The 22,309-nt window shown below is 48.2% G+C and overlaps 1 protein-coding gene across 1 annotated transcript in view; it reads left to right on the forward strand.

Moving 5' to 3' along the window:
- The first annotated feature begins 1,492 nt into the window (after positions 1 to 1,492).
- LOC135827550 (ATP-citrate synthase-like) overlaps positions 1,493 to 22,309 on the forward strand; it is a 32,620-nt gene continuing 11,803 nt past the window's right edge. The window contains exons 1-20 of the mRNA XM_065340026.1: positions 1,493 to 1,787; positions 4,422 to 4,544; positions 4,863 to 4,925; positions 5,244 to 5,342; positions 5,851 to 5,939; positions 6,854 to 6,933; positions 7,326 to 7,456; positions 8,179 to 8,297; positions 8,693 to 8,829; positions 9,051 to 9,112; positions 9,734 to 9,851; positions 10,537 to 10,649; positions 11,167 to 11,406; positions 12,399 to 12,469; positions 17,641 to 17,693; positions 18,153 to 18,268; positions 18,625 to 18,729; positions 19,148 to 19,239; positions 19,511 to 19,697; positions 20,152 to 20,262. Of these exons, the coding sequence (XP_065196098.1) occupies positions 1,611 to 1,787; positions 4,422 to 4,544; positions 4,863 to 4,925; positions 5,244 to 5,342; positions 5,851 to 5,939; positions 6,854 to 6,933; positions 7,326 to 7,456; positions 8,179 to 8,297; positions 8,693 to 8,829; positions 9,051 to 9,112; positions 9,734 to 9,851; positions 10,537 to 10,649; positions 11,167 to 11,406; positions 12,399 to 12,469; positions 17,641 to 17,693; positions 18,153 to 18,268; positions 18,625 to 18,729; positions 19,148 to 19,239; positions 19,511 to 19,697; positions 20,152 to 20,262 (2,286 nt within the window). The 5' untranslated portion in view covers positions 1,493 to 1,610. The remainder of the gene's footprint in view (positions 1,788 to 4,421; positions 4,545 to 4,862; positions 4,926 to 5,243; positions 5,343 to 5,850; positions 5,940 to 6,853; positions 6,934 to 7,325; positions 7,457 to 8,178; positions 8,298 to 8,692; positions 8,830 to 9,050; positions 9,113 to 9,733; positions 9,852 to 10,536; positions 10,650 to 11,166; positions 11,407 to 12,398; positions 12,470 to 17,640; positions 17,694 to 18,152; positions 18,269 to 18,624; positions 18,730 to 19,147; positions 19,240 to 19,510; positions 19,698 to 20,151; positions 20,263 to 22,309) is intronic.

Raw genomic sequence — 22,309 nt, forward strand, 5'->3', positions numbered from 1 at the left:
TCTCCTCTTCTATCATATGTAAGTGTGAAGAAGGCACCGGCATTGCCTGTTTGGTTGAACGACTATAATATAAATAAAAGCACAGCAACAACAACAACAACAACAACAACAACCACCTTCATCTCTTATTGGCCACTGGCTATCGTGAGAATAAAGATTTGAAACCACCACAATTGGACAGGATTGCCTTTCTAAATACACCTGGGCTTATTGTCCGTTTGGTATTGCGAATTCAAATAAAAAAACAACAACCTGCACCAACACGTACATGTACGAGCGTACCATCCACAAGGAGCTTTCACAGTTTCAGGGCCAACATGATGTAGGGGGGGGGGGGGGGGGGGGAGCTTATTTTGCTCTTGCTTCCATTTGTAGTTACTAGTACTTTGTAGCCACTGTAGGACCATCGCGTTGCGCGTGTGCGGCTCGTACGAGTCGCACCATTGTTATGTCTGCCGTATACGCGTACCATATCCTCCATATCCACGCCCACAGCGTGGCGCACAAAGCCTAAAAAAGGTTTACACCGCGTACCGGCGCAACTAACGGTTCGGAACAGCTGGCCTTTTGTAGGCCGGCTAGCCGGCTCGAGGCCAGTGAGGGCCTACAACTGTCCTAGTACACTACTGTCACTAGCACACTACTAACTAATACTATTAGTTAGTATTTCCAAGTGTCCATAAACAGACGGTATTTCTTGTATTAGTTAGTACTTAAAACTAAGACGTAGTTGTAGTGTATACATGTTGGGTACTACCAAGAGCCCATAAACAGTTTTTATGGACTCTTGCCCAGACGGGCCAGAGTCTTGGTACTACTATTGTCGTATTGTCACTATTGACGTATTGTCTTGAGTACTACGAGTACTAGGGTAGGCAGCCAGATACACATCTGCGTGTGTGTGACTTGGGTGAATGATGTAGCTGCACCACAAACAGCTAGCTAGCTGTCGAGATCCAGATCATAATCAGTACAGACAGTAGTGCATGCAGTAGATGTCAAGATTTGCGCATGCACGTGCACTTCACCCACGTGTTCGACGATACGGTCGGTACGCGCGCGCCTGGCCTTGTACTAGTTGTAGTGGTACTTTTTGTGCATGATCATGTATGCGTATATGTGCGTGACGTGATAGCTATTGTAGGTGCATGCGGTGCCCCCGTGCTGGCCGATTTTAGCCGAATCCTCGGGTACACGGCTGCGACTTGGTTAAAATCTATCTCAGAGGATCAGGAGCGCACGCATCACGTGCACGTGCACGCATATGAGTTCACCGAGTTGAGTGTTAGCAGGGCTGGTTTAGACAAAAATCCTCTGAAAATGTGCCGTGTACACCAGATCAAACCCGCACGGGATTTTGTCAATCAATGAACGCTGTCATGTCAAGTCACAAAAATGGAAAAATGCCATGTGTACATCAACAATACAACATCGTACGAGCCGGTGAGTAGTCTGCAGATGTGTAGTGTGCCCATAAGAACAAAATACAATTCAAACAAAGGGGCAAGGTCATTTCCAAATCATTTCACGTGTGTGGTTGTCGGAGTGAGGTTGGAGTATTTTTCAGTGTTCTATGCGGAGAGGTTCTTACTGCTCCTCGCGCAGCAAGGATGTCGGCCAAAGCCGTGCGTGAGGTTGATGGCAAGAGCATCTTGGCTCGCCACCTGCCGACTGCTCTTGGAGAGCGCTCGTCCTGTCTGTCTCAGTGCAGATGCGTTGCTGTCAAGTCGGACACCGACTTGAGCGCCCTGTCGCGGTCCGCAGGAGAGAGCTGGCTGGCTAACACGGTGAGTCTGCCCACGATCTTCCCTCTTCTCTAACCCCCTGCGGCGCAACCGGCACTCTTTCCCCATTCCGACTGCCATTAATTTTTGTTTTCGCTAATTGTAATTCATTATTATTGTATTCTGATGATGGCAAGTTGCCGAAACGTCAAAATAATACGGTAAACCAGGAGTTGTGAATTTGCAGTGTCCAGGGAATGAGCATGATTGTGTGCTCGCCATTCCGGTAAACCTGTACTTTAGCGCCCCCAATCATACCCTTCCTCTTTCAGTTATGAAGCTGCAGGATGCCTCACCCCGGTTGCGTTTGTAATTCATTGATTTGAAAATAAGAAAATTCGGTAATGATTATTTTATTTTATTTATACGCTTGTCCGCGTTGACATCACCAAATGAACAAAAGAAATGAGGAACGAGCGAGGCCAATGAGGTGAACACACACATGCAACTGCAGAATAGGCGAAAGAAATATGCATGTAATAAAAAAATAAAAAGTAAATTATCGTGTCCGTTCCCGAAGGGAACTCACGACGGCCGCTAACACCCGGTAAGCCCTAGCGTAATAAGACGGTCGTAAAACACACACGAAATGTCAACTATTTACTTCAACAAATAAAACTGGAAACGGATGAATACAGGAATCATGACAGCTTACGACGGTACATAGTGGCAAAGCGACATAACACCAGTATACTGTACATGATCTTACAATTCTGCTTATGAACTACAGCCAAGAACTATGTAGTCTAAAACTAAACAACATGGGTAAACCATGTTCACATGCAGTGACAATTTGAAAAAAAGGTTCGAACGTTCAGGAAAAGACATTACTTGTATGACACATTCATTGGCAGGACGAACAAGGCAAACTCAAATTCGGTAATACCGGTAAAAATCTGTTTGTACCCCTTGTGCTCTGCTTGTTTTCTTGGACTTCTTCCTCATATTCCTATTTCCGGTTGTACTGAATAGAACGTAACCATACTTTACCTTTTCGGCGACGTTGCGGTGAAAATAGTACTGTCAGACCTCGCGTATTACACCGCACACCTCCCTATTTCCACGAAAAAATCCGGATAGGCGAGGAACCGGATAATCGAACACACACACTGCAAGAATGCATGGCATATGCTGTACATCGGTAGCCAACGATTTTCTTCCGGATGGCGAGGGATCCGGATAAAAGAGGATCAGATAAGTGAGGTCTACCTGGATAAATACACACGTACTAACTAGTACAATCACTATCACCCCACGCACTCCTATTAAGGAGCTAGCTTACCCAGATCTGCTATGGAGTCCATAGTTGGAACCCTCAGCCTTCTACAGGAAATGATTTGGTGCGTTCATACTTCAAAGAAGTGTATCCACTCATTGCCTTGCAGTGTTCTCGTTCCACTGCGTGTGTGTGTGTGTGTGTGTGTGTGTGTGCGTGCGTGCGTGCGTGCGTGCGTGTGTGTGTGTGTGTGTGTGTGTGTGTGTGTGTGTGTGTGTGTGGTGAGCCCATAAGTGGGATCATTTCAAGTCCACCCTAGTTTGGGGATTTCAGGGGGTGTCGGCCGTTGGGTGGTTCAATGGCCAATTGAGTCATCTTTCCAAGATTCCTTTTGAGTCTCTCTCCCCTCTCCCGGGGAGACCCACGTGACCAGTTTTGGCAGTGAGCAAGTACAAGTGTGTGTGTGTGTGTGTGTGTGTGTGTGTGCGTGTGTGTGTGTGTGTGTGTGCGTGCGTGCGTGTGTGCGCGTGTGTGTGTGCGTGCGTGCATGCGTGTGTGTGTGTGTGTGTGTGTGTGTGTGTTTATGTGCGTACGTACGTGTGTATGCGAACAGTGAGAGTGGGGGACTGGTTGTATTTCACAAGACATCGACGTATATGGAAGCTAGTACGGTGTACAATGCATACCGCGTAGAGGAGCAGCATAGTCCTTATATGTCAATGGTCGTGTACTACATAATACAAGCGGCCTACCCCTAGGCCCTATAAGGCCGATTCACAATACAACTGTTTGCGACGCCACATGCGACTTGCGACACCTGCGACGAGCTGCAACAACGCGTTTTAACGACACACGGCTCGCAATCTTTTTGCTTTTTGCGACGTCCTTCTGCACTAGTAGTACCATGCACGTGCACTTAACGTGCATCCAAGGTAGGAACTGTACTCCATTTGCGTACGTCGCTCGTCGCATGTCCTCCTAGTTACCTTTTCATTTTCCTTCTCCTTCTCCTTCTTTTCTTTCTATTTCTATTTCTTTACGTTCCTCAGCAGTGGTTGGCTTTCACCCCCTCCCCTTTACTTGGCAATTGCATGCCATAGGGCGTGGAATTAATAAATTAATAAAATGTCGCAAAAGTTGAACTTTCTTCAACTTCTGCGACAGGTGCATTGCGACTGTACGCGACAGCTCGCGACGAGTCACTTTCTTGTCGTCGCCCGCCGCGAATCGCGTGTCGCGTCGCGCGCAACAAGTTGTATTGTGAATCGGCCTTACCGGTAACCCCTTATAAACGAAGAGTGCCTATCCGATCAGGGGCGTCGGACACGGTACAGTCACTACAAATAAGTCTACCTTTGGAAACGGACACGCTAATTTACTTAATTTGCTTGTGACGGTCTGCGATGTGTTTGTATGTACAGGAACTTGTGGCAAAGCCGGATCAATTGATCAAGCGTCGCGGTAAGCTGGGACTGATCAAGGTAAAGGCAAGCCTGGACGAGGCGGATGGCTGGATTCGCGAACGTATGGGCAAGCAAGTCACGGTACGTTCTTTCGCCAGGTCACCCGGTGTACCTCATACATATACTGTGTGATGACAAGTCGCGCACCTGGTCTTTGAGACGTGCATGGGGTCACCGATTTAGGGTTTTACGTCGGGCCCTAGACGACGGCTACTTTGGCCAACCGGCCGTCAAAGAAGTTGAGACTGAAGAGAATGATTTTATTTCCTGCGCATGCGTATGTAGAATGACGTAATACTCAGTGAGTCAGGTCGCTACACATGCACACTTGTGCGTGTGTTCACATACCACGCTTACCGGTGGCTGATGCTGCGCTGCTTCTTTGTGCACTGTTCGCAGGTTGGAGAGACCACCGGAACGCTGAACACGTTCATTGTGGAGCCATTCGTCGCACACTCTCAGGTAGGTTGAATTTCTGAGTGACGACATTCTACTTGTCTGGCACCGAGTGACCAACTAGACCATCTGATGCCACACATTGCCAATGTGTGAGAGGGAGAGAGTTGGAGACCGGGTGGGGGAGGGTTATAACCAAACTTGTTTTGGTTTCTTGAAAAAAATTGCCCAGATCACCGAGTTCTTGATTCCCGGGTGGTGGTGTGTGTGTGTGTGTGTGTGTGTGTGTGTGTGTGTGTGTGTGTGTGTGTGTGTGTGTGTGTGTGTTTATTCATATTATACCCTTGCTCATCCCCTCCGTCACCCTCTCATCTACCTGCACAGGATGAAGAGGTGTATGTGTGTATACACTCAACGCGATCATGTGACACGATATTATTTCATCACGAAGGCGGTGTGGACATCGGTGATGTTGACGCCAAGGTATGGTTTTACGGTTTTACTGCAACGGACATGTGGCAACACACACGTTGCTGCTACGGCTTCTTCTTATGCTGTTGCTGCTACTGCTGCTGTTGCTGCTGCTTCTTATGTTGTTGCTGCTGCTGCTGCTTCTTATGCTGTTGCTGCTGCTGCTGCTGCTGCTGTCCTTGCTAATGTTGCTGCTGCTGTTGTCGCTGCTTCTGCTGCTCCTGTTGCTGCTGCTGCTGCTTCTCATGCAGTCGCTGCTGCCGCTTGTTTTTGGCTTCAGTATGAATGGCCGGGGAGAATTCTGAATCTTGACAAGGATTGGGATGGGCACTGGAAAAGTGCAAGACTCCGCGGGGCGTACTCTTATGCTTAGCTTGCTGTGGGCTCGGCCGGTTGACGGCAACGCGGCCTCACCGCACACCTACTGCCCCGACACGCACGCACACTCACACACACCCAACATACTTTCAAGCACCCCTGCTCCGTCTTACTCCCTGTGCTGTTCCTCTGCTTTGTCCAGGCGAAGAAACTCGACGTTCCCGTGGGAACCACGCCAAGCAGGGAGAGTCTAGAGCAGCTCACCGCAGCAGCACCTTCCTCCATACACGGGTAAGTGATAGTTTGGAAAGCCGAACAAACATGAAAAGGACAGTTTGGTTGCTGACAATTATCCTGGTTTACAGAGCCGCAACCAGTTATATTTTCCATGACACAACAATGAGAAAAGCAAAGACAATTTATTATACAAAAAAAAGTAAAGTTTGCACGTCCGCGTTACAAACGGCTATACAATTGCGTAGAGAAACACAACCAGCTTAGGAAGTTTTGCTCGTGCCAGGCCACCACCATGCCTGTGATACCAGGGTGGCAGATGCAGCGCCTAACGGCGAGGGTGAGGTGGTAAGTCTCACAACCAATGCCCGACAAGGGGGCTAAACTCGTTAGCTGCATCCATGTTACCCTCACTCCGAGTAGTGAGTACCCAGTTGACCGTGGGTGTCGGCGCAGTTCACTGCATGTAAAGTGGTTCACGCATGTATCACCGCATTTGCTAGCACAGAACACGCTCCCTGCTCCCAGCGCGGGGCTCGTATGCAACTCACTCGAAAACTAAGCACACTGCGAAATGTCTATTCAATATGCGCTTCCACCACTGCAAGTGTGGGCAAATTACCTGCGATGGTGAACATTATGTTGCATTGTTTCTTTAGGAGCTGCGTCTCCGCCTTGACCCCTGGGGGGGGGGGGGGGGGACTTTTCTACGGACGTGAAAACTCAGTCTAAGCAAATCTCGCGCGAGCCGTGATTCTTGTCTCCACATGCGTGCTGTGCTTGCAGTCTAGATAGCATGCGTGTGCGTGTGTGCATGTGCGAGCGTTCTTGTTTCATTTCTCTGGTCGCTCAGCTTCAGTTTCACGTTCATGTGTCTTTGTGTTTGCTGCGTTCATATTGTTCTTCTTCTTGTTCTTGTTTCCAGCCTTCTATTGCGTTCTTATCATTCTTCTTATTGTTCTTGTTTCCAGCCTGCTAGTTGATTTCATCGTAGCTCTATACAAGGTCTATGTGGATCTGTACTTCACCTATCTGGAGATCAATCCGCTTGGTGAGTAGTTATTTGGCGAGAAATTACTACCGCATGTCACACAAGACTCGGCGTAGTAACGTGACAGTGATGTCAAGTGAAGTCCGACCCCTGAAACGATACAATACTGTCGGGGCGCCGAAGAACGGAGTGCCGAAGAACGGGCAGGCTAGAATTTCACAAAGCACAGCATACCAATGTATACACGATGACTCAACCGCACGTAGACTGTAGTACGTGAAAGTAAGAACGGAAGGAAGTTGATGGGTTTTGGCAACACTGCTTCTGCTGCTGTGTATGTCTACGTGTGTGTGTGTGTGTGTGTGTGTGTGTGTGTGTGTGTGCGTGCGTGCATGCATGCGTGTGTGCATGCGCCTATGTGCACATGTGTGTCTGTGTGTTCACGTATACAGTCATACACGACGGCCTAGTGTACATTCTGGATCTAGCGGCAAAACTCGACGCCACGGCGGAATATCTCTGCAAGGCCACGTGGGGCGATGTGGCTTATCCACCGCCATTTGGACGTGACGCCTACCCAGAGGTACGTCCTTGTATCTATGGGTCATGTGATGTCGGCCATGTTGTTGGTTCCACTGTTCACAATCCACATGCCTTTGTATCTATTCTATGAGTCATGTCACGTGATGTCGGCCATGCCTTTGTATCTATGGGTCATGTGATGTCGGCCATGCCTTTGCATCTATGAGTCATGTGATGTCGGCCATCTTGTTGGTTCCACTGTTCACTATCCACATGCCTTTTTATCTATGAGTCGTGTGATGTCGGCCATCTTGTTGGCTCCACTGTTCACAATCCACATGCCTTTGTATCTAAGAGTCATGTGATGTCGGCCATCTTGTTGGCTCCACTGTTCACGATCCACATGCCTTTGTATCTATGAGTCATGTGATGTCGGCCATCTTGTTGGCTCCACTGTTCACGATCCACATGCCTTTGTATCTATGAGTCATGTGATGTCGGCCATCTTGTTGGCTCCACTGTTCACGATCCACATGCCTTTGTATCTATTTCTTATTTGTAGTTTTCAGACGAGTCGTAGGTCCCCTCGACTTTGGTCACTACTTGAGATTCATTTACGAGCTTTGCGATGTGATTTGGAAAAAACTCATGACATTTTTTGCGGTGTGTGTGTGTTCGCGCGTGTGTGTGTGTGTGTGTGTGTGTGTGTGTGTGTGCGTCTGTGTCCGTACTGCTCACGTGTGTTACATGAACTTCTGTCTGTCCCACCGTGGATACACACAGGAGGCGTACATTGCCGACATGGATGCCAAGAGCGGCGCGTCGCTCAAACTGACGGTTCTCAATCCGCAAGGCCGCGTCTGGACCATGGTTGCTGGAGGTGGTGCCTCAGTGATTTACAGGTACGGGCAAGATCAGACAGGGGCATAGCTGGTCCCCCCTTTTTTAGGGGTGCATGGCCGCATATGTGTACGATGACTGGCGTATGTAATTCATGGTCATTATGTGCATGCCGAACCTTTTTTAATTGTGTAGGGGGGGGGGGGGGGGAGGGGGGTGCACGTGCCCCCCCCCCCCCCCCTCCCCCCTACGTGCCCCATGCGGGCTACCCGCCTGAAGATGGCGTTCTCTTTTCTTTGCCAGATTTTTGTGATGTTTCATTGCACTGTATTCCACTCATTCCACAGTTCTCTGTGCGTCGACGACCGGGCATCACTGTTTCAAGGAATCGGCTCTCGACTGTCGTTGCGTTTCTAATTTTTCCACTGGGGTTTGTTGTTTTCTCTCTTCCATTCAGCGATACAATCTGCGACCTGGGATTCTGTGATCAGCTGGCTAACTATGGCGAGTACTCTGGCGCTCCAAGCGAGTCGCAGACGTTTGAGTACGCCAAGACCATCCTCTCTCTCATGACCAAGGAGAAGGACGATCGTGGTAAGTAGCTCTGACTTTTCAAGCTAAATTAAACGCTAGACGAATGTCGATTTGTACAGGTTTTCAACATGTCCTATGGTCCATGGACTGCACTTTCAACCTGCAAAAAACATCCTCTGAGAATTCTGGATAGCTAATGCGTGTGATGTGTGTGTCTGTCTGTCTGTGCCTGTGTGTGTGTGTGTGTGTCTGCGTGCATGTGTGCCCGTATTTCTCTGCAGGAAAAGTGTTGATCATTGGCGGCGGAATTGCCAACTTCACAAACGTTGCCGCTACGTTCAAGGTGAGAACGCGCCAGCGGTGATTGCTTACTTCTCCGTGTCGTAGTACTCGCACCTAAGCCCTTGGTGTAAATGTTGCACAGAGCCACGTGCGTATGGCTAGGCGCCAACCCAATCTTGAACTTTTGTTGGTTTGTTTGAAGTTTTATTTTACATCGCAAACCAAACGGGCATTGATGCCCAATATTATGATGGCGATAGAATAAAAAGTGTGGCTAGATAAAGCTTCACTTGCGAAAATGAGAAAACAGTCAAAAGGAAGTATTTGTACCGGTAATTACAAGTCAAGTTCGAACGAAGTAACAATCAGGGAGGGGTTTTCTCTCCTCACTACCGGTACTACCGGTATTGTCGAGGGAAAGTTGCAAGTGGGAAAAGTCTGAAGAAGACGAAAATTACTGTCACCGCCAGGACTCGAACCAGGGACCTTCGCTTATGACCAGGGATTCTCTACCACTAAGCTATTCACTCACTCACTCACTCACTCTCATTCTCACTCACTCACTCTCACTCGGTCTTCCGTTCCATCTCCTTCCCTTGTTCTTGCTCTGATCTTTTTCTCACTCCCTCACTGACTCATTTACTCTATCTCTCCTTCTCCCCTGTCTGTGTGTCTCTCTCAGGGTATCGTGCGTGCACTACAGCAATACCAGCAAGCACTGCTGGAGCACAAAGTGAAGATATTCATACGGCGCGGCGGCCCAAACTACCAGGAAGGACTGCGCGTGATCAGCGAATGCGGTCAGTCCTGCATGCTTATTCTAGTAACAGGTTGAACTGCCGATGATTCATGTTTTAGTGAGGGTACCCCGTAGTAGAAGTACTTGCGAATCAGCGTTTCTTGTATCTTTATTGGGAAGTCCTGTTACGAGATAAGCCACGTTATAAGATAACATATTGACACAATCGCCTGGCAGCTAGCTCTTTTGACCTTGTTAGGGCTCGTTGGCGGAGCTCAGGTTACCGGTGAACCAATCACAAAGAGGTCTACTGAACAACAAAGCTTTTTTTGAATAGGCTCAAAGTGTCAAAGTGAGATAAAACAGCCAGCTTTGCACGATAAGGTAAATTGGATGGCCCAGAGATTAGCAGATTACAGTCAATTTTGCGTATAACGACACTCGGCGGGGCATCAAAAAATGTCCTTATTCGCGAAATGTCCTTATAACTTACCTGAAGTCCCATTATATGTATACTGTTAGATTGGACTTTGCTCTGGGCATGGAAATTCTGTCGCTATTCGCGAATTGTCGTTATATCCGCAGTCGTTGTTAGCGAACTTGACTGTGCCTGCTAATTAAGGAGAACTTGTGTGTGTATGTTTGACACCAGTGCACACATCACTGTATTGATGAGCAGCTCTGGCATCACCGTAGTAACATGTCACATGACACTGCTTCACTGTTCAATTTTGTTGGTGTCTTAGGAGGCAAGCTGGGTCTGGACATGTACGTGTTTGGACCGGAAACTCACATGACTTCTATCGTGTCCATGGCGCTGGATAAAATCCCAATCCCACGCGGCCCGTCCCCAGAAGGGGTAAGTCGTTGTCCGAAGGTGTGTGTGTGTGTGTATTTGTGTGTGTGTGTATGTGTGTGCGTGCGTGCGTGTCAATATCATGATATGAACGACCATTGTTATGTACATGTGTGGATGGGGGCATGTGGGTAGATGTAAACATGTGCGTGTATATTTATCTGTTACGGCCGATCTAATTTGAAAACCTCTCTCTCTCTCACCCACTCTCTCTCTCTCTCTCCTCTCACCCTCTCTCTCTGTCTGTCTCTCTCTCTCTCTCTCTCTCTCTCTCTCTCTCTCTCTCTCTCTCTCTCTCTCTCTCTCTCTCTCTCTCTCTCTCTCTCTCTCTCTCTCTCTCTCTCTCTCTCTCTCTCTCTCTCACCCTCTCTCTCTCTCTCTCTCTCTCTCTCTCTCTCTCTCTCTCTCTCTCTCTCTCTCTCTCTCTATCTCTCTCTCTCTCTCTCTCTCTCTCTCTCTCTCTCTCTCTCTCTCTCTCTCTCTCTCTCTCTCTCTTTATCTATCTCTCTCTCACTGCCAGGGTAACGATGACGCATTCGCGGGCAATGCCGGCGTTGCGAGCGCTTGGAGCAGCCCTGGACTTCAGCGAGCATCATCAATCGCATCGGAGCCGGGCACATCGGAAGCAAGCTCTGCCTCAGCCACTGACAGCACTGCAGCATCAGCTGAATTGGCGGCGTCAACAGCCCCATCCCCTACCTCTCTGTTCACAGCTAAGACCAGAGCAGTGGTGTGGGGAATGCAGATACGCGCAGTCCAGGTTAGTCTCATTGCACTGGTATCCCTTTGACGTGCAATCATTGATTTACATGTACACTGCTCGTTCTTTCACTGTATCTTTTGTACAGAATCTCTCTTTTTCCGAACTCATTTTGCACATTTTCTCGTTTTCCCAACTCCAATGTTCATTGTATTACACGAATAGGAGATCCCCCCGATAGGCGTCAGCCTTTGGGTAATCCTGAAAATAAAGATTAATTTAATTATTTATTATTACTACTGCCTGTACTCATGTGTACAGTCAACTTTGCGTATAACGGCACTCGGCAGGTAATCAGAAAAAGTGTCCTTCTTCGCGAAGTGTCCTCGTACCCGAAGTCTCATTATACGTATTACAGTTGGATGGGACTTTGCTCTGGGCATGGGAATTCTGTCGTTATTCGCGAATTGTCGTTATACCCGCAGTCGTCATTAGCGAAGCTGACTGTGCTACAGTCTATGCACAGTCGAGTCACCGTGTATACATTGGTGTGCTGCGCTTGGTGAAATCCCAGACTGTTTGTTCTCCGGCGCTCCGTTCTTTGACATCCGACAGCAGCACTGTATGTTCACAGATTCTGCACACTCTGAACTCACCCATTGCGCAATGACGTAATCTGTACCATAAACACCCTTCACAGCCACCTGGGCATGGTCGTCTGGGGTGTTGACCGGTGCATTCCTGATCCCAGTGTACTCACATAACACCGCACACAGCCACCTGGGCATTGTCGTCTGCGGGTGTTGAACAGTGCATTCCTGATCCCAGTGTACTCACATAACACCGCACACAGCCACCTGGGCATGGTCGTCTGGGGTGTTGAACAGTACATTGCTGATCCCAGTGTACTCTCATAACACCCCACACAGCCACCTGGGCATGGTCGTCTGCGGGTGTTGGACAGTGCATTCCTGATCCCAGCGTACTCACAAGCATTACTCATACATTCCATATTCGGCAATGGGTCAATTGGCCATGTCTTTGCTCTCCAGGGTATGCTGGATTTCGACTTCTCCTGCAGTCGTTCACAACCATCTGTGGCCGCCATGGTCTACCCGTTCACGTACGTTCCAGTGCTTGCAAGCGTGTACATGTTTGTATGTGTGTGTGTGGGGGGGGGGGGGGGGGGGGGGGATGTACGTGTGTGGGGGTGGGGAGGGGGATGTATGTGTGTGTGGGGGGGGGGGGGGGGGGTCCGCGTGTGTGAGGGCACATGTGTGTGTGGGGGGGGGGGGGGGGGGGTCACACTGTCAAAACACACTACCTGTGTTACAAAGTCAGAGCTTTGCATAGCTCTGCTATTGTTACCACCGTGGACGGGGACCATGTCGTGGAGCACCATACCCAGGATCTTGGTTATTATGGGGTGGATGTGGACAGAACGAGCAGCACAGGGTGCACCAAAGTTGCGGGGAGGACCACACGGCATAGCGTAATCGTGATGGGGAGTCGGATGACCAGACTCAACAGGAGCAGTTTCCAATTTCTCGACTGCCAAACAGGGACGAGTGAACACGCCGGGTTCATTCGAATTGGAAGGCTGACTACAGGAGCTAGCCTTGAAAGAACCTGACCCTGGATTGCGCTCATCGCACGGGAAGTGTCATAATTGTTTTTGCGGCCTTTATGGGGTTCACTGTTGAAAGTGCTATCAGAGGCAGACAGGCGAGTTTCTAGCTTCTCCACTGCCACACAGAGATGGGTGAGCGTATCGGGTTCATTAGTGTACTGCTGTGTACGGGAGTTGCTATTACCCTTAGAACCTGACCCAGTTGCACGCTCATCGCGTACAGAAGACACAGCTGTACTGTACGGATCACTACGCTCATGTCTGGCAGAGGCAACTGGAAAGGAATGGGCTTCCGAATAAAGAGCCCGACGAAGTGCATCGTGCATGGTCCTAGGTTGGCTGTTCGTAACCCTTGCACGAAGTGACTCGCCGAGCCTGGATAAATGACTCCATAGCATAATCAATAAAGAAAGTAGCTGACCTGCATGACTTGGACGAGACGAGGTTGACATAGAAGAGACGAGGTTGGAGATGAGACGAGGTTGGCGACGAGACGAGACTGGCGGCGAGACGAATGCCGGGCGGTAGAGGACGAGGGTCGTCGGTTCCGAGCAATGGTCGGGCGCCAATGTTGAGTCCGAAGAAGGACGACATTGCGTGACAACACCGCGCGACGACACAGCACGACGACACAGCTCCACGACGAATACGGACAGGGGTGACGAATAAACAAGGACAGTCCAGGGGTGACGAATAAACAAGGACAGTCCAGCAGTGACGGGAGCAACGCTACACGTAAATCACATCTCAGGGTCGTGAGCTGCGGAGGCAGAACTCCGCGTCGAGTAAAGTTGGGCGCCAATGTTAGAACAGGCCTCCGAGTAACGAGTGTAAAACGTTAGTTTCCTTAGCATAGTCCTAGCATAGTCATCTCTCTCCAGTTCTCCTGCTCTGAGGTAAGCCTTGGCTGTCAACAGACGAATGTCATCGGCTAAAGTCTACAACGATTCCCCATGTTGGCGGCGTTTGGTACGTACCTGGGTTCTACGAACATACTGGGCTTCGGCTGGCATGTATCTTTCAGTGAGGATCTTTGGAAGGATGTGATACTGCCCACATTCTACCACGGTTATACTTAGTAATGGTGACAAATCCCTGGTTTATGGTTATTCATTTACTTGCCCGTCAGTCTGACCCAATTCCAAAGGCACCAAGTAGTTGGGAGACGGAATGTATTCTTCTTAATATTGGACAATTATAGGCGGACAGGACGAGGAAAGATTATCAAGTGACTAGCATTAGACCAAGGATTCGACTGCAACTCCCAAGACTCTGGCAAGTCTCATTATATTATGTGAAATGCTACAATAAATGTACGGTGCAATGCATGAGCGCGCCCAATTAGTTGGCGCGCATATTATGTGTATATAGCCCGGCTATGTACACTAGAAAGGGATGTAATTAGATCAAATGTACGGTGGTTTATAGTAACTATAAACCACCGTACATTAGTGACACTAGTTTACAGTGGAGTTTACGAGCAGTATCCTCAACCTTCGCCTCCAGATCAGCAATAAACGGGTTATGGGAGATGGCACTCGAATCACCCAAACCACGGCCAAGGGGAGCTTCGCGGACCCTATCAGCAGCGAAGGCAGTACCACGCTGGGGACCCGGACACTCATTGTCTCTAGTTGGGAGGGAGACATCTGGCTTACCACTAGGATTGAACTTCGTCTCCTCAGCATAATGAAGTTTCGGTGTCGGTATATCATCAGGTGCATACGGGACGTCAGAACAAGCCTCAGAGTACCGAGTGTAAAATGTTGCTTCCTTAGGTGGAGCCGGAGAAGAAGAATCACGAGATGAAATAAACGCATCGGGTGAGCCTGATGTTTCCCCTCGGGTTCTAATCGGGGCTGGACGGACAGGCCGAGCCAGTGGGGTGGTGTCATCCCATCCATTAGCATCACAAGCATTATCGAAATCCAACGAAAATGCCTCAAAATCCTCATTCTCCTTGCCTGAGAAAGGACGGGGCATGATGCAAGTAGATTGAGTGGCCAAACTCGGCGTCGACATTGTCTGAAGAACAAAATGCCCTCCAGAAGGAGAGCGGACGGGAGTTCAACCCTAACTTGGCTTGATGCTGTTGACAGATGCGTCGACTCTGCTCCTGTCTAACAGGTTCAGGGAAGATGTGAGCCGTGTGTATTATTATTAATATTTATTGAGTGGCCAGAATAATTTTTTTCCAAAACCAATTATGGAAGACCGAACAGGTTTTAGGAACTGTTCGCTGACTACATACTAGGTATTCTATGCAAGACAGCAAGGCTGATAAGTCTGATGCACCCGGAACACCACAAAAGGACACCAATTAACACAAAAGGGAAAACGAACAAGAACGCCACCGCGGCTAGAAACACTTATGGCTAAAACGATATGCAAACTTATCCAAGTTACTCACGCGGGGAATTGAAAGCCTCCGGTAATATTCATTAGGTAGAGTCGGTAGAGCGGGGGTGGGTTGCGGAAAAGCCGAAGCTGGGCCCCAATGTTATCTAGTTAAGTATACATGTACCGTAATTCTCCGATTGTAAGGCGCACTCAATTATAAGTCACACCCCCACTTTGAGGTTCGAACCACATTGTTTCAATACATGCATATAAGTAGGATGTCACACTCGATTGTAAGTCGCTCTCCCTTCTTTGCCCTTGAAGTTTAGTGTAAAAAGGTGCGACTTATATTCGGGGAAATACGGTATATTCACTATATTGCCCGTATTGGTAGTCTTATTCACAGACACAATACACCGATTGGGTGGATTATAGCCGTTACAGTGAAACCTCGTTAAGAAGAACACTGATAAGACAAAATTTCGCTTAAGAAGAACTAGAATTCAAGCGCTATTGGACTCATCACTGTGTATTCACTGGGTAAGACATAATATGGATAAGAAGAACTCCCGTTATTGCGAACAAATACCGCCGGTCCCTTGGTGTTCGTCCTAAAGAGGTTCGACTGTATATTCAACAGGCAACATGAGTCGGAGCAAGAGTAAAAAAAGGCTAAATGGACTGGACTGGACTCAAAGACTAAAACCTGACTGCGACAACCCTGGGGCAGGAGTAGACTGAAGACTTCCAGGAGGAAATGAGGGGGGTATTTATTTCGGGCGGGTACTTATTTTACGGACTTTTGCCGTAAATAAATAACTAGCCACTCTACAGTCTACACAAAACAGTAAAGCCAAGAGTACATGAAAACCAGAGTGTGCAGCTCGGATGGGTGGCTGTCACGGCGGAATTCCGTGATTACATCATTTTCGTGATGTAGTGCGTACAAGCAGGATTCAAGCAGGTCTCTTTCTGCACAACTGCAGCTCAGTTGTACGCACTACGCCATTGCCCGCCTCAGATCTGCGCCAAATATGATGTAATCACGGAATTCCGCCGTGACGGACACCCATAGCAGAAAAGGTCCCAAGCTGCACACTCTGGTTTTCATGTACTCTTGGTAAAGCTGATAGGTCTTATGCACCTGGAAAACCGCAACACTTCAGACTATTCCCGCTTGCATCTTGTCCCTCAAAACCAATGAAAACCAGAAAAAGGGACACCTGTGACCAAATCAGGGAAAACGAACAGGCAGACAACTGCGGCTAGAATCACCTATGACAATGTAGATACACAAACTGATCTATAATACCGTAAAGTACCGTTGATCCGCCCCCCATGCCATGTCGCTTCCCAGCTGGTTTTTCGGCAGGGGGCGGGAATTAGATCAAGGCTGTCAAGTGCAGTACGATGTACAACAACTTGGAGGATCAGACTCGATGTGCTAAATTGTGCACATTTTCATCCTGGATTGGCACATATTGTGTACAGCAGTGCAAGCGTCGGTTCAACATCGTATTTCGTTGTATATGCCGAAATCGCTTCGCAGGTAGAAAATCGGCAGGGGGCGGATCAACGGTACTTAAATCTTTACGGTACTAACGCGGGGGAATTAAAAGGTGGGAAGATTCATGTAGAAGAATTAGTCGGTAATGTTGGTAGTGATTGATAGAGGAGGATTTGTAGAGCAGGGTCATCACAAAGTTGCGCGCCCATCTGATGTATTCACACTCTCACTCCGAGCCACATGTACAACTTTCAAAGATGTTGGACGGTTGACAACAAGAAGAAGAACCAACTCGAAGAACAACTAACCAACTCTAGAACTCGGGAAGCAGAATGTTGTCCCAGAAGGGAAATCGGGCTACATTTAGTTGAATGTTATTATTATTAACTGGTTTGATATTATTATTATTATTATTTTGCTTGTTCGCGTTGGCATCAACCTGCATAAAGCAGGTATATAGCCTTCGCTTAAGAAAGCTCATCCTAAGCGAGAGGGCTAGAGGAAAAGATAACGATAACGAGATACAGAATACAAAGAAATCCAATGAGTTCAACATACAGTTAAAAAAAGATTGAATGTACTGTATGTAAATATTGCATGCAGGGGACTCCGAGGAGAAGTGGTATGTAATATTTATGATCATGCAGGGGAATGCCCCGGGTACGGTATACGGTATGTTATGGCTGTGGCTTGCTGTTCCACAACACTGCTTCAAAGTACTTCGGAGTACCTTTATTTATTTCGGACTGTCTGTTCCCATAGCAACGGAAGTTATTCATTGATGTCATTGTTGTTTGTGGCGTTTTTTCTCCAATAGTGGCAATCATCGTCAAAAGTTCTATTGGGGAGCCAAGGAGGTTTTCATTCCCGGTGAGTGTTTGGCATGCGTGTGTGTGTATGTGTGTGCGTGCGTGTGTGCGTGTGTGTGCGTGTGTGTGTGTGTGTGTGTGTATGTGTAGTTTACTGCAGAAGGTGGCCGTTACCTATCATCCTTCATGCATCCAAACCTCTTCCGTCTCTGCACGTTCTTGCTCCATGTTTGGTCTGGCTATTTTTACCACTGTATCACCTTCCGTACTTGTGGCATGGCACATGGGTAGCATGGATGCGGAAAATGGGATTTTGACCTTTGACGCCTGGTTGGTGGATCTGAGCTATCCTCCCCCACCGTTTAGCACCTGCATCCGACGCCTGATCATGGGGTGGTGACGTCCCATGAACGCGGAAAGGTGGTTCTTTACTCACCCTGCGCGCAGATCCGTGATTTTTTTGTAATTGCACTTGGTAGCTGTGATGTATTTGGACTATTGTTCTGTTTTGCTTGTCCAGTTTACGGGAAAATGGCAGAAGCGATGGAGAAGCATCCGGATATCGATACGATGATCAGTTTTGCATCACTGCGTTCGGCGTACGAAAGCACTATGGAGGTCCTGGAGTTCCCTCAGGTACTGGCCGTGTGTGTGTGTGTGTGTGTGTGTGTGTGCGTGTGCGTGTGTGTGCGTGTGTGTGTGTGTGTGTGCACGTGTGTGTGTGTGTGTGTGTGTGTGTGTGTGTGTGCGCGCGTGTGTGTGTGTGTGCGCGCGCACACGTGTGTGTGTGCGCGTGCGCCCGGGTACGTGCCCGTTTGTGTGCATTAAAAAGAATACACTTTTCACACTAATAATTATACAAGTACGTGCAAGTCGAAAGCACCTCACGAACGTCATGAAATTCTGTTCGTTGCTGCTGCTGCTGCTGCTGCTGTTTCACTTCCACCACACACCTTATTGTATCCTTGCACTGTTCACCTTTGCCTGTGCAGATTCGCAGTGTGTCCATCATTGCCGAGGGCATCCCTGAGAACCTGACGCGCAAGATGATCGTGGCCGCCAGCAAGAAGAACGTCGCTATCATCGGCCCCGCAACGGTATGTGTCGAGAACTATAGCGGATAATTGGCAGACTAATTTTGGTACATAGGCCAGTGCTGTTTCAAATCGTGATTTCAACGAACGATTACCGGTAAAAACCTCACACATATCTCGTGACGGTCATGCGATGGGCCAAACATGTTGATCTTCAGTCCACTTGTTCGCAATGCGACGCATTTCCCGTTCGTGAATTGAACTATGAACCAGGTTTTAGCCGCTCAAAATTGAGTGTCGCGTGAAAGGTGAATTTTTTAAATTTTTAGTGGAGCATGGAAATTGCATGTAAGTGGACGCTCTGGTGTATGTGTACACCCGTTTGTGTGTTCGTCTGTGTGTGTGTGTGTGTGTGTGTGTGTGTGTGTGTGTGTGTGTGTGCACGTGTGCATGCCTGCGTGTGTACGTGTTTGTCCATTAGGTCGGAGGTATCAAGCCGGGATGTTTCAAGATTGGAAACACCGGCGGAATGCTCGACAACATCCTCAACTCCAAACTCTACCGGCCTGGCAGGTATGTGCAACATCATGCCAACATGTGTTACAGGAAGAGTGGTACATAGCCTATCCCCTACCACCACCACCCCTCCCCCAGAAGAGTACATAACCACAATCCCCTCCCTCAATTTCGGATTTTGTATTCACAAAGTGAAGACAGATTTTATGTGGTATTCGAGTAGATGCTGGCCGAACGTTTTTTTTGGAAACCAGAGGTCTATACTTTTGATACGCACTATAACCGTTTGCCCTGCTCTCTGTGTTTGTTCGCTGTGCTTTGCTCGCAGTGTTGCGTACGTGTCTCGTTCCGGCGGTATGTCCAATGAGCTGAACAACATCATCTCTCGAAACACGGACGGAGTGTTTGAAGGCGTCGCCATCGGTGGAGACCGTTACCCGGGCACCACGTTTCTCTATCATCTGCTGCGTTTCCATGACGAACCCGGAGTTCAGCTTATCGTCATGCTTGGAGAGGTAAGTGTTCACCCATGATGGCCGTGTTTTCCGGAGTATTCACCGCACTTAAAACACCAGTAATTCACCGCAAAACAGTCGATGCGGCTTAGACTACGATGGTCAACATAATGGTGGTACATCGGATAGATATCTGCATACTATGCACAGTGTTACAGAAATCTGGCTGTGGGTTATACTCCGGAAAGTACGATACTCTGAGGCTATTCTCGTACAGAGGTTACCTGCCCGGAGTGTGTGGGCTTCTCACGATTGCGCATTGGGTAAGGATCATAATGCATGTTTTAACTCTGTGTGCGCACGTGCGGGCGTGTGTGTGTGTATCTGTATGTCTGTCTGCCCGCATGTCTATCTACATGGCGGTGAGTGTGTTCGTCTGCTTGTCCGTCTGTCCGTCTATATTATGTGTGCGTGTGTGTGCGTGTGTGTGTGCATGTGTATGTCGCCGTACCAGGTTGGTGGCGTTGAGGAGTACGAGGTGATTGAGGCCATGAAGGATGGACGCATCACTAAACCGCTTGTTTCCTGGTGTATCGGTACATGCGGCAGCTTCTTCTCCTCCGAAGTAAGTACACCATATTTTCCAGAATACAGGTCGTCCCCCGTTAATACGAGTCCGGTTAGTACATAAACCCCGTTAGTACATAAGAAATCTCAAGTCCCGGACGAAACGTGGTCACTTCCATACAAATTTTGTCGGTTAGTACATAATTCGTTAGTACATAAACCCCGTTAGTACATAACATTTCTCCGTACCCGCATGCCACCTACCTCAATAGTACATAATTTGTTGGTCTTTTGGCCTTCCAGTGGAGGCACGTCGTGTTTTAGTTTCTACTTGTGGACGCAATTATCTCAGAAATCAGAGCGCACATCACAAACCGACAAAGCCCTGTTTTTTTCCGAGTGACTGTACAGGCGCGGCTGGGCATGTATCATGTAAACTGTAGAATCTTCGCTGACTGTGACCGTTATAACATAATTGTTATGTTATATCGAGGGAATCAAGAATATCTCGCTCCCTAGTCATGGCAGCAAGAAACACTTAGAAAAGTTGAAAAAAGTGCAAAATTCTGGTATACAAGCAAGTTATGTACACTTTCGTTTAGTACATAAACCCCGTTAATACATAACATTTGTCAATTCCCAGAGATTATGTATTAACGAGGGAGGACCTGTATAAGTCGACCTTTTAAGACCTAAAGACTGATCTAAAAAAGGGGTAGGTGACTTACAATCGGGATTTAGCTGCCATTAGAGATCCTTAGCAAAAGTACGATAAAGCTAACTTTTACCGTACGCACCACCAGCCGTGACAAAAGACGTTATCGGGTAACGGAAAAACGTTACAGAGCTCAAAATAACGGGCCGACGTTCGTTATGGTAATTCTGCAAAAAATGCATTGTTTTGTAACTGGCGGGAGATAAAAAGCACGTGCAGATGGAGATCAGAGTCGTGATTGCTTCCTCTTATGACTTTTAGCTTTTTGTGGCGTTCTGCCTTTCTGTGGACAATGTCTGTGTCATTTGCTTCGTGCCTTTCACCCTCTATCCCATCTGGGAAACAAAGGACCGGTTCCGCAGCACTCTTGACGAAGAAATTCACCGGCGTCTCCCCAGACGTGCTGGAGCAGGAGAACCCTTACAGTCGTCCATCTAATGTGCAAATTTTGGGGAAATCTGACAATAGGTTCTCTTTGGAAAACTATTTTTGAATGGGATTACGCCAAATTTCAAGATTGTAATGTTGGAAATTATGTCAGAAAAATATTTTTGGGATTAATTTTCTGTAGCCTTGTTCTACTGTGCATTGTCCATCATCTAATGTGCGAATTCTGTGGAAATCTGACAATAGGTTCTCTTTTGAAAAATATGTTTGTATCGAAAATACGCCAAATATTCGCTTTTTCGAAATCGCCTACCCCCCCCCCCCCCCACCACACACACAGTGAGAGTCCAAAAACATAATATTATTTACCCTTATTCTCTAACGTTAGTATCTCTGCCTAGCAAATTTCAGATCTATAGCTCAATTATTGGCCAAGTTATTACGTGAATCTTGTCCGCATGTGTTGCAAAAGAAGGATCCACGAGCGTGATTCGAACCCAGCACCCCTGCCTTTCCGGGACAGTGCGCTACCGGGATCACACAAACTCATGGGTCCTTCTTGCTACACTGCTCCCCTGCCCCAACAGGCTGTGTCCTCACGCCGTACCTACTCGCGCGGGTACGATGGGTCGTGGGTTTGAGCCATTGCCAGGCGCCAATGTTGCAAAAGAAGGATCCACGAGCGAGATTCGTACCCAGCACCCCTGTATTTCCGGGGCAGTGCCCTACCGATTAGGTTACCGGGGACCACACACTCATGGGTCCTTCTTGCTACACTGCTTCCCCGCCCCAACAGGCTGTGGGGCTTGATGGCCAATGCGTTGGCGTGCCACACGATCAATGGCATGGCAGCGAGCCTGAGCGACGTAGGCAGCCGATCTGGTGCAGTCATCCTGCCAAGGAACGAACACCAATCCCCAAACAAGAGAATGATACGAATTCACCCGCTGAATAAGAAAGAAGCGATAGAGACAAACTTAAGCTTGGGTACTTACGCAGGGAA

The sequence above is a fragment of the Sycon ciliatum genome, chromosome 11, assembly GCF_964019385.1.
Source record: "Sycon ciliatum chromosome 11, ocSycCili1.1, whole genome shotgun sequence".
NCBI classification, from domain to species: domain Eukaryota; kingdom Metazoa; phylum Porifera; class Calcarea; order Leucosolenida; family Sycettidae; genus Sycon; species Sycon ciliatum.